Below are 12,482 nucleotides of genomic sequence, written 5' to 3'. Positions count from 1 at the left end.
CGTTGGCAACTCGCGCGCGAGCCCCCAACGCGGCCTCGTCCCCTGCTGCTCGCCTGCAACTGCTATCGCTGTTGCTTCGCTTGCTGTTGCCTACTATCGAGCGCCTCCCCCTACCACCTCCAGCCGCACGCCCCTGCGCCCGCTCCACCCAGCCGGTCCGCGACCACCCCTTCGCCGCCTCCCCTGGCCCTGGCCGCCAGCGTGCTCCGTGTGCGTGCCCAGCGCCCCTCGGGCACGCGCCTGTTCGGGCCATGCCCATTAGCCACGCGCCCAGCGCCCGTTAGGCTAGATGGGCCACTGCCATTCAGGCCCCACGGCCCCAGAACGTTTTATATAAAAAAAGGAATTAAAATTAATAATAATAAAAATAATTAATTAATTAATTAATTAATTAATTAAGGAATTAATTAAGTTAATTAATCATAATTAGATTAATCGAATTAACTAATTAGTCTAATTAAAATGTGATTAGTTTAGCTAAAACCTGATTAGCCTAAACAGGGTATGACAGGTGGGCCCCGCTGGACCCACACGTCAGTTTGACCAGTCAACGCCCTGTTGACTGCTGACGTCATGCTGACGTCATGATGACGTCAGCAAACACTGTTTTGGATAAGGTTGGATTTAAATGAATAAATAAAATCAGAAAATGATTTAAATCTTTAGAAAATCATATCTTTTAATCCGTAATTCGGATGAAAATAATTTCAACATGAAAGTTGCTCAGAACGACGAGACGAACCCGGATACGTAGCCCGTTCGTCCACCACACACACCTAACATATCAAACCCGCAACTTTCTCCCTCCGGTTCATCTGTCAGAAACACGAAACACCGGGAATACTTTTCCGGATGTTTTTCCCCCTTCACCGGTATCACCTACTACCGCGTTAGGGCACACCGAACACCGCGTATTGCCTTGTTATATTTTGTGATGCTTTGTTTGCTCTGTATTCATTATTTCTTCCCCCTCTCCTCTCCGGTAGACTACGAGACCGACGCTGCTGCTGACCAGTTCGACTACGGAGTTGACGACCCCTCCTTCTTGTCTGAGCAACCAGGAAAGCCCCCCCCTTGATCACCAGATATCGCCTATTCTCCTCTATACTGCTTGCATTAGAGTAGTGTAGCATGTTACTGCTTTCGTTAATCCTATTCTGATGCATAGCCTGACATTGTCGCTACATTTGTTGATACCTTACCTGCAATCCTAAATGCTTAGTATAGGATGCTAGTGTTCCATCAGTGGCCCTACACTCTTGTTCGTCTGCCATGCTATACTACTGGGCTGTGATCACTTCGGGAGGTGATCACGGGCATATACTATATACTTTACACTGTTACATTACTGGTGATACTGCTTGGAGATGGGGGCTGAAGGGGCAGGTGGCTCCATCCAGGTAGTGGTGGGCCTGAGTTCCCGACGGCCCCCGACTGTTACTTTGTGGCGGAGCGACAGGGCAGGTTGAGACCACCTAGGAGACAGGTGGGCCTGGCCTTGTTCGGCGTTCGCGGACACTTAACACGCTTAACGAGATCTTGGTATTTGATCTGAGTCTGGCTACGAGCCTATACGCACTAACCATCTACGTGGGAGTAGTTATGGGTATCCCGACGTCGTGGTATCAGCCGAAGCACTTCAGACGTCAGCGACGGAGCGGCGCGCGCCGAATTGGACTGGAACGCCACTAGGCTAGGTCTGCTTTCGGCCGCCCACGCAACGTGCAGGGGTGCTCAGGGCGATGGGCCCAGACCCCTGCGCGCTTAGGTTTAGACCGGTGTGCTGGCCTCTCTGTTGTGCCTAGGTGGGGCTGCGACGTGTTGATCTTCCGAGGCCGAGCATGACCCAGAAAAGTGTGTCCGGCCAAATGGGATCAAGCGTGTTGGGCTATGTGGTGCACCCCTGCAGGGAAGTTAATCTATTCGAATAGCCGTGATCTTCGGTAACAGGACGACTTGGAGTTGTACCTTGACCTTATGACAACTAGAACCGGATACTTAATAAAACACACCCTTCCAAGTGCCAGATACAACCCGGTGATCGCTTTTCCGCAGGGCGACGAGGAGAGGATCGCCGGGTAGGATTATGCTACTCGAGATGCTACTTGGAGATGTTACTTGGAGATGCTACTTGGAGGACTTCCATCTACTCTCTTCTACATGCTGCAAGACGGAGGCTGCCAGAAGCGTAGTCTTCGATAGGACTAGCTATCCCCCTCTTATTCTGGCTTTCTGCAGTTCAGTCCACTGATATGGCCTCCTTACACATATACCCATGCATATGTAGTTTAGTTCCTTGCTTGCGAGTACTTTGGATGAGTACTCACGGTTGCTTTCTCCCCCCCTTTTTTTCCCCTTTCCTTTCTTTCTGGTTGTCGCAACCATATGCTGGAGTCCAGGAGCCAGATGCCACCGTCGACGATGACTACTACCCCGGAGGTGCCTACTACTACGTGCAGCCCGCTGACGACGACCAGGAGTAGTTTAGGAGGATCCCAGGCAAGAGGCCTGCGCCTCTTTCGATCTGTATCCCAGTTTGTGCTAGCCTTCTTAAGGCAAACTTGTTTAACTTATGTCTGTACTCAGATATTGTTGCTTCCGCTGACCCGTCTATGATCGAGCACTTGTATTCGAGCCCTCGAGGCCCCTGGCTTGTATTATGATGCTTGTATGACTTATTTTATATGTAGAGTTGTGTTGTGATATCTTCCCGTGAGTTCCTGATCTTGATCGTACACATTTGCGTGCATGATTAGTGTACGATTAAATTGGGGGCGTCACACTTTGATTGGTGCTACCCCAACTCTATCTCGTATATCATCATTCCGGACTCGATCCTTCCTCATGTGGCCACACCTAACTGTTGAACATGTCGCCTTTTAGTCGGCTAACACTCAGCGCCATACAACATTGCGGGTCGAACAACCGTCCTGTAGAACTTGCCTTTTAGTTTTTGTGGTACTCTCTTGTCACAGAGAATGCTGAAAGCTTGGCACCACTTCATCCATCCGGCTTTGATTCGATGGTTCACATCTTCATCAATACCCCCATCCTCTTGCAGCATTGACCCCAAATATAGAAAGGCGTCCTTCAGAGGTACCACCTGACCATCAAGGCTAACCTCCCCCTCCTCACACCTAGTAGTACTGGAACCACACATCATGTACTCAGTTTTAGTTCTACTAAGCCTAAACCCTTTCGATTCCAAGGTTTGTCTCCATAACTCTAACTTCCTATTTACCCCCGTCTGACTATCGTCAACTAGCACCACATCATCCGCAAAGAGCATACACCATGGGATATCTCCTTGTATATCCCTTGTGACCTCATCCATCACCAAGGCAAAAAGATAAGGGCTCAAAGCTGACCCCTGATGTAGTCCTATCTTAGTCGGGAAGTCATCAGTGTCGACATCACTTGTTCGAACACTTGTCACAACATTATTGTACATGTCCTTGATGAGGGTAATGTACTTTGTTGTGACTTTGTGTTTCTCCAAGGCCCACCACATGACATTCCGCGGTATCTTATCATAGGCCTTCTCCAAGTCAATGAGCACCATATGCAAGTCCTTCTTTTGCTTCATGTATCTCTTCATAAGTTGTCGTACCAAAAAAATGGCTTCCATGGTCGACCTACCAAGCATGAAACCAAACTGATTTTTGGTCACACTTGTCATTCTTCTTAAGGCGATGCTCAAGGACTCTCTCCATAGCTTCATTGTATAGCTCATCAGCTTAATTCCACGGTAATTAGTACAACTATGAATATCCCCCTTATTCTTGAAGATTGGTACTAATATACTCCGTCTCCATTCTTCTGGCACCTTGTTTGCCTGAAAAATGAGGTTGAAAAGCTTGGTTAGCCATACTATCGCTATGTCCCCGAGACCTTTCCACACCTTAATGGGGATACAATCAGGGCCCATCGTCTTACCTCCTTTCATCCTTTTTTCTCCTTAACCTCATACTCTAGATTCGCTGCACAAAATGCATGTTGGTCTCATCAAAGGAGTCGTCCAGTTCAATGGTAGAACTCTCATTCTCCCCATTAAACAACTTGTCGAAGTACTCCCGCCATCTATGCTTAATCTCCTCGTCCTTCACCAAGAGTTGGTCTGCTCCGTCCTTGATGCATTTGACTTGGCCAATATCCCTCGTCTTCCTCTCTCGAATCTTGGCCATCTTATAGATGCCCCTTTCGCCTCCCTTCGTGCCTAACCGTTGGTAGAGGTCCTCATATGCCCTACCCCTTGCTTCACTGACAGCTTGCTTTGCGGTTTTCTTCGCCATCCTGTATTTCTCTATGTTGTCTGCACTCCTACCCAGGTATAGGCGTCTAAAGCAATCTTTCTTCTCTTTAATCACCTTCTGGACATCATTATTCCACCACCAGGTATCCTTATCTTCGCTTCTCCTTTCTCTGGACACTCCAAACTCCTCTGAGGCCACCTTAAGAATGCAAATCGACATCTTCATCCACACATTGTCCGCATCCCCTCCTTCATCCCAAGGTCCCTCCTTAATGACCCTCTCCTTGAACCCCTGAGCTACCTCCCCCTTGAGTTTCCACCACTTCGTTCTAGCAATTTTGGCACGCTTATCCCGCTAGATACGAATAAAAATAGCAACAAAAATCAAATAATTCTAAATTTTTGGAATATCAAACTTGGTCGACTGGCTGCCCACGTGTAAGTTTCGCCAAACAATTGATTTTTTTCTTATGATTTTAATATTCATAGGTTGCACACGGAACCAAATTCCAAAAATTCTTCCGAGCCCAAAGGCATGCTCATCTAAAACTAATAATAATAATAAAAGAATGAACAAGGGAAAGGGTCAAGGACACATAAATGCATTAGACAAAGCGGTTCGCTTACAAATAAGATCATGAAGAAACTAGAAGTTATAGACAACACCCTCGAACTTATGAAAAGAACCCTGAAAAGAAAATGGAAATGTGATCGAGTCCAATGTGCTTCCCTCATGGAACAATCATCACCGGCGCCAATGACGAACCACTTGGTCCAACAAGACCTTTGCGGTTGCTCACCACAGACTCCAACAACAAGCAGTGTTGCCTCCCATGTGGCATCAAGGCCAGGAGGAGTGAGAATGGCCGCCATTCGGCTCAAAGATTCGACAACTCATCAGAGGGAACCAACTGGCCAACAAGGCCGTCGTAGCTCCTCCAAAAACCACCATTGATTGAGCTTCAGATCACCGTCATACGCCTCCAGATCCACAACGTAGGTCCTTCCGCACACACAGGGGACACCAACCTCGCCGGAAGCTGGTACCTGGTGAGATGCCGCAGAGCAAGCCCAAGCCATAGTGAGGGACATGCCGATATCCCCAATCTAGAAATCCACCATGTTGGATCAGCTCGCTGTAACCACACTCTTATTTAGGAAGCTGACGCTAGATCCACCTCCCTCTCCTCCACCATGGAGGAAAAGCAAAAAGGGTTGTTGAGGGCCACCGCATGCATCATGAAGGCAACGGCGAATTCGACTCTATCGGCATAAGCCAAACACCGTCAAAGCAAATTCAGGCCAAAGCTTCAAACCTATCTTGACAAGACCGAACCTCCCGACTCCCACCAAGGAAGAGGGAGGGAGGAGTCAAGGGCGACTTGGAGACTTAGAGTGCGTTTGGATGATGCCCATGCTGCCCTGCCAAACTGCGGGCTCGCCAAAAAATTGGCGCACGATCCGGCCACCTACGATTTAGCCCTGCGTTGGCGAAAAAATGAATTGCGGGAGCTCATGGTGCCCAGGCGGACCAGATAATTAGTTGCGAACCAAACGGCAGCCCTGCCTTCGGTCAACGCCAATGTTTTGGCGTGGCGTCCACGGGCTCCAAACCAAACAGCCCCTTAGGCTGCGTTAGGTTTCTCTCGGCTCCTTTAACTCCCCTTTAGGAGCGGACCAGACTTTAGCTTAATTTGATGGAGCTGCCAAAACCCAGCTCCCCAACTCCGCGGAGCAGGGAAGTTCCGAACAGGGCCTTAAGGGAGAGGGAGAGAGGGGAAAGCGTAAGAGCCAATTCTATCACACGACACAAAAAGCAACCTTACTTGCACGAAAACAAACTAATTCCTGGTAGCAGATTAAGACCACACGCTTTATTCTGTACTTTATGCAAGAGGAGCATGACATAGCATGGAAAATCGTGAGGCAAGCAAATTAAGCTGTGAGTATTTGAGGAAACTCAAACTGCAGGGTAATCCAAAATTCTAAATCATGTTGAGAATTAATAGTCAAACTGCACACTGTGGAGTACAAGAGAGAATAATCAAAGGGCAAAGCATAATTGTACATCTGTTTCTTGTAAGATCTTAAGTAAAGCATAAACTGTGGTTTCGACTTTCTATGGTCTGACTATAGACAAATGGTGTTGAAGAAATACATGTAATCTTTGGCCCTCCAAGGTATATAATATAAAAAAGTATCATCCCAAAGCAAACGGCCAGTAATCCTCAAAGAACAGAAGTCTGCATTTGAACAGAACCTATTATACACTGATAACTTTGATGGAGCTGCACCAAAAAGAAGATCGGCTGCATCTTAATACTCCAGGGCTTCACGTGGGTACACTTATAGTTAAAAGCTGCTGTACATTCACAGGGATGGCTTAAAACAGCTCTTCTGAATTGAATTTGTTCCATGCCTCCTGTTTTATATAAATATAAAAAGATAAGCGAATGCTACAATGTCAAATATATATTCCTCATCAATAGTAATGATGAATATCACGACCAACCAATGTGAATTACAATAGCATGTAGGATAGGCCTCCACAACTTGGTAAATCCACAGTTAATATGGATGACACAAAGATTAATCCTACTACTAGGTTACTCGGACCATTGGTCTTGATCTCAGAGCCTTTCAGTATGTTCTTAATCTAGAACACACCAAGGATTTTTTGCTTTAATTTGGCATCCAGCCATCCACCCAAGTTTTAGTTGACATGAATGAACAGAAACAAATTAAATATAAGGCTAGAGAGAGAAACTGAATTCTGAAAGTTACCACATTACAGCGAGTCTATTGATTGTTTTTCTGCAGATGTAGCCATCTGAGTTAAACATTCAAGGCAACACAAGTGAAAAGCGCACTTATCAATTGTTCAACTCAGTTGGTGTTTTTTCCAAGCAGCAGGGCAAACCATGTATATCATTCCATTTGCCAAGCTCAGTTACAGACCAAACGCTATTTGCCCCATCTGAAAGGGATTCAGAACGAAAGTGACACAAAATAATTGTGGTAGCCCTAGGTCAGCACATAAAGTGGCATGCTTAACACATTGTTAGGGCAGTAATGATGGTTCTCTAAGAAATAACATCTTAACTTGTCGCTATGATACTTGTTGCAAAGCAGCATGAATACACACCTTGAGCATGTCAAAGACCTTCTCAGCAATATATTTCTGTTGAAGAGTCGCACCCTTCTGTTGCACCTTATCAGGATGGATGCATAACGTTGCCTTTCTGTACTGCTTTTTAACAGCAGCACCAGTAATCAAATCGGTCAAGGATACAGCTTGCCATCCACACTCTGGCCAAAGTATCTGTTCACAAGGGAAGTGTGAAGGAAATAGTGAGCATGTTTATGCAACAAAACAATGATAGCACCCAAAAATAAAGCACGAATCCGGTGAAAACACAAGGAGAATAAATGTTGACTCACATATTGCAGAGTTGATAGTAAAGCACGCAAGTTGCCCTCTTTTCCAGCAGCCCACCTTTTAATTTCAAAGTCTAATGAGTCACCAATTCTCTGGAATCAAGAAAATATCAAAATGAGTAGAGTGCCTATTAGCAACCAAGAGAGTCAAGCTTAAAGGGTCGAGACATGTTGCCCTATCACGAACTAAAGAAAAGGCCAGCAAAGTCCATGAAATATTGAAAGGGTATGTCTAGGACACATCTAGATGTGGCATAGTTATGTCACATCTAAGCTGATGTCCACTCTGTTTGTGGTCTTTTTTTTGTCCTAGTTTTTTTTTTGTTTCTTATTGCTGCATTATATAGTTGTGGGAGCTTAGATGTGATATCCTTAAAAAACATCTAGATGTGAATTAGACAAACTGATATTGAAAATAATGTGCAATAGGAGAAAGCATAGACTGTTTACATCAACTAAAATAAGCATAATCAAGTTGCAAGTTATATGGGCAATACAACACTTACATCTCTTTCTGCTTGCTCCCTCTGAACCTGCATATCTCGTTCATTCTTCTCAGCCAAAGCTTTTGCCTGCAGATATGTTATTCTTATATGACGAACAGTGGTAGCAGAATAAAATATATCCGTCATTTCTTTATAACAGGGGAGAAGGGAGAACAATATGATACGGAATCAGCAATATTAATCTTGGGCAACATCTATCTACTAGTATTATACTGACAGGAAAAGGTGGGAACATTACCGCTCGCTCACGGGTCCTCTGATGACGTTCTAACCTAGCACGTCTTCTTTCTTCACTCTCCCCCTCAACATCTTGAAATGCGTCAGATGATGATCGGGCTGAAAAATAATACTAAATGAATCACCAAAACTGCAAAATTTGGGAACGAATATCATTACGAAGTTACAAGCTAATACTCCCTCCGTCCCATAATATAAGACCATTTTTGACACTAGTGTAGTGTAAAAAACGCTCTTATATTATGGGATGGAGGGAGTATTGTTTCAGTGCTTACTACTTTCAAATTCAAATAAGTCAGATAGACCATTGCCAAAAATATTTGTGGCTGATGGTGGGTTTGCTTTTCTGGTAGAGGCCGAGGTAGAGGCTGTTCTCTGTGATCCATTAACTGTTCCTCTACCTTGTGGTTGAGAATCAAACATAGAGTCCTGAAATGTTCAACATTAGCAAAAGCTAACACTAGTAAATGGTATCCAGACTTCATTTTATGTAAATATTTTGGGGCTCGAATGTACCGCTGTTGGTGTTGGGGCCCTCTGCTTTGCTGCACTAGTATCTCGAGCATCCATACGAAAGAAGGACTCAACATCATTTGGTGTGCTCTGTTTTTCTTTTGCCGCCGCCGCAGCTGCTGCTGCCTGCCTTTGTCGAGCCTCAGCAGCAGCTCTTTCCACCGCAGCTCGCTCAGCTCTCTTCCTTGCTTCTTGCTGAACTCTCTCCGCAGCAGCTCTATCTGCTGCCGCCCTCTCCCTAGCAGCAGTCCTCTCCCTTTCCCTGGCTTCAGCAGCAGCCCTCTCCCTTTCTTCTGCAGCAGCCCTTGCAACCCTATCTTTAGCCTCAGCTGCAGCCCTCTCACGGGCTTCCTGATGAGCCCTCTGCACAGCAGCACGCTGTGAGCGTTGGCGGGCATCCCTTTCAGCTTTTGCATGAGCTTCAGCAGCTGCTCTCTCCCGTGCCTCCTTCGTAGCCCTCTCAACAGCTTGTTTCTCTCTTTGCTGTTCCAATACCCTCTCCTTTTCAAGTCTTCTCTGTTCCTCCCTTAGTCTCATTTCTCGCACATGTTCCAATCTTTCCTGGCTTTCTCTCTCTTCACGAGCTGATGAACTTGAATCAAACTCTTCGTCATCATCAAAAGCATTTTTATCATAATAAGCAGGCATCTGATGCTTTCCCATGGCAACACCTTCTGATTCATCTACTGAAGAATCATCTGCTTGCTCTGGCGTATCTTTGTACTGGTTGTGCTTTTGGCTGGACTGTGACACATACTCGTCATCTTCTACATTTGCTTTTGCACCCAGGGGGTTTTGTTTAAGAAGTGGTGGTGATCTGGAAGGTGCCGGAGCACTAGTTGGCCGTGTGAAGAGAGGGATCTCAGAAACTGTAAGCCATATATCGTCTTCGGATTCAGTAGATATCGGTGACTGATTATCCATACCATTGCCACTGTATCTCTCTGAACTGTCATCGACATGAATATCAGAGTACCTTGCAGATTGTGATTTTGGCATGTCATTTCCGAAGTCCTCCAGAGAAGATCTGCTTGCTGGATTTCTCTTCACTGAGCTTTGTACAGAACTTGACTCTCGGGCTTTGCTTTGTAGATGACTATCCTTGGTGTCGCCATTGATTTCCGAGGTAAACAAAGGATCTGATTTTGGGGCCTGGTCAAAAGCGCTTGAATCCTCAAATAGACTATCAGCAGCAGCAGCACTATCAACATTCTTGCCTTCAGTGTTTGCAGACTTATCAAGATCTTCCAAGGGATCTGTGAATCTCCCCGGGGATGGATATGCGGAACCTGGAACAGAAACTCTTTCTAGGACAACAAATGGATCATCTACGAAGCTGGCTGTTGATTTTGAAGCTGGAACTGCTGGCTTCTTTTTGTTATCATCATTAGTGTTCCTAAAAGTTATAATGAATATTATGGGAACACATTTTTTACAGAACTTGTATGAAATGAGCAAGAAGATAGCATAAAATAGAAGCGTGAGGTTTATGGGAACCAAAATGCACAACTTGGTCTATTCTTTAAATATGCTTCTATCATCAGATCTTTTGGTAACAGTCATCTTCCTCGAGGTTTTTGACCCATCAGTATGGAGAAAAAAGGTTTTTCAATTGGCATCAGCAAAGTTGAATACCACAGCTTCGGAAACTTTGACACTGTACTGCTATTGGATGAACTAGCGAAGAAAACATACCGTACTACTGAAGAAGTAATATGCGTGGAAGAGAAAAGTAAGAATTACCAGCCAAGGCACATAAGATCTCTAATAGTGCAACGCATGGCATGTATATAATACTGCATAGTCTATACTCCTTTCCTTAGTGGAATAAGGGAGATGACATAGAGTTAACCTTCCAGCATGATTCAATTATGTCTGCAATTTACTTATTTAGTCTGACAAAACTTTAATTGTCACTTTATGCTATACCTAATGGATTGAAATCTTTGTTATCTGTTGTGTTGAAAGCGAACTCTGTTCACGGACCCTTCCTCATGTTAGGCTCAATATAGTGCATACGTTATAATCTCAACTGATTTAAGATACACCCAAACGCATCAGCACAAGCATGGAAAAAGGAAGATCAGCAGTTATTTTTCGTCAATTTAACCACGGATGCCAGGGAAGCTCTCTTTGCATAAGGTCGCTTCTAACATTCACTAAGATTCGATTCTAGATTTTCACATTACAGTTCAACCTATCCACATCACACTATCACAGTCTGAGACACAAGAATGAACAACCAGACCCAATGCAAATCTAATCTAAACAGCAAAAGCTAGAGCGCTCACCTACTCTTTGGCGGGCTGCTACTGGCGAAACCTGGGATCAGATCATCGAACCCGTTGCCCTGCTGGTCCTCCTCCACCACCGACTTCTTCTCCCTGGCCAGCTTCATTCCGAACCCTCCCAGCAGGTCGTCGTCCTCGACCACCACCGACCTCTTTATCTCCTCCGCTTGCGGCTTCCCGCCGAAGCCCCCTAGGAAGTCGTCATAGGAAGGCGGAGCCGAGCGATTGCTGCTCGTGAACACGTCGTACGCGGGAGCCGCCGCCGCCCCCGTCCCGAACACGCCGTCACTGTCGTACGTGGAGTTGGAGGCCCTCGTCCCGCGGACCGGTTCGAAGAAGTCGTCGTCGAACAGCGGCTTGGTTCCAGCTGCCGCCGCCGACGATGAGGAGGGTCCCTTGAACGAGTCGAAGATCGAATCGAGGGGTGGACCGGAGGCGGAGGCCGCGGGGACGGGCGCGCCGAAGAGGCCGTCGTAGGACGGGGCGGGGATGGATCTGGGGTTGGGCCAGGCGGATCCACCGCCGCGGGCGGCGGCCATGGGCGCGGCCTTACCCTGCGGCCGCACTCCGAAGTCCCTCGCCAGGAGCCCCTCGATGCCGTCCATGGCCCGCGAACGGCGGCGGCGGCGGCCTCGCCGGAGAGCAGGAGATAGAATGGGGGAGAGATCGGGAGAGAGAAAGTGGTGAGAAAGGGGAGGAAGGTGGTGATGTATCTTTCTCTCTCTTTGTTGGCACGTTCGTTGGCACGTTCGGTCGGTGTATGGGGGGTGGCGCCCACCGGAGGTTGGCATGCATGCCAAATCTCTACTATTATAAAGGGGATCGAACGTCGTGATGGTTCGATCCCCTACTACCGCTAGCTATCGAAAGTCCTCCCACCGCTTCTTCTATCCCCGCCCTAAAAAAGCCAAAGAAAACCACAACCCACGAACGCACGATCCAACGCCCACGCAGCCTCCTCGCCTCTCGCAGCCCATGTGTGACGCCCCCGATTTAATCGTACACTAATCATGCACGCAAATGTGTATGATCAAGATCAAGGACTCACGAGAAGATATCACAACACAACTCTAAAACATAAATAAGTCATACAAGCATCATAATACAAGCCAGGGGCCTCGAGGGCTCGAATACAAGTGCTCGATCATAGACGAGTCAGCGGAAGCAACAATATCTGAGTACAGACATAAGTTAAACAAGTTTGCCTTAAGAAGGCTAGCACAAACTGGGATACAGATCGAAAGA

General features: G+C 46.5%; 1 protein-coding gene across 1 annotated transcript; it reads right to left on the bottom strand.

The window, feature by feature from the left end:
• Positions 1-6,225: 6,225 nt before the first annotated feature.
• LOC123091598 (auxilin-related protein 2) lies at positions 6,226-11,984 on the bottom strand. Its single transcript, XM_044513165.1, has 8 exons — positions 11,238-11,984; positions 8,950-10,342; positions 8,709-8,862; positions 8,435-8,532; positions 8,197-8,262; positions 7,694-7,783; positions 7,398-7,574; positions 6,226-6,674 (listed from the first exon to the last, which is right to left on the bottom strand). The coding sequence occupies exons 1-8, from the start codon at positions 11,840-11,842 to the stop codon at positions 6,636-6,638; spliced, it is 2,622 nt and encodes an 873-aa protein (XP_044369100.1). The 5' UTR covers positions 11,843-11,984; the 3' UTR covers positions 6,226-6,635.
• Positions 11,985-12,482: the final 498 nt, after the last annotated feature.

The sequence above is a fragment of the Triticum aestivum genome, chromosome 4B (genome assembly GCF_018294505.1).
Source record: "Triticum aestivum cultivar Chinese Spring chromosome 4B, IWGSC CS RefSeq v2.1, whole genome shotgun sequence".
In the NCBI taxonomy this organism is placed as follows: domain Eukaryota; kingdom Viridiplantae; phylum Streptophyta; class Magnoliopsida; order Poales; family Poaceae; genus Triticum; species Triticum aestivum.
The sequence above is the reverse complement of the archived record's forward strand: the minus strand, read 5'-3'. Positions and strand labels throughout refer to the sequence as shown.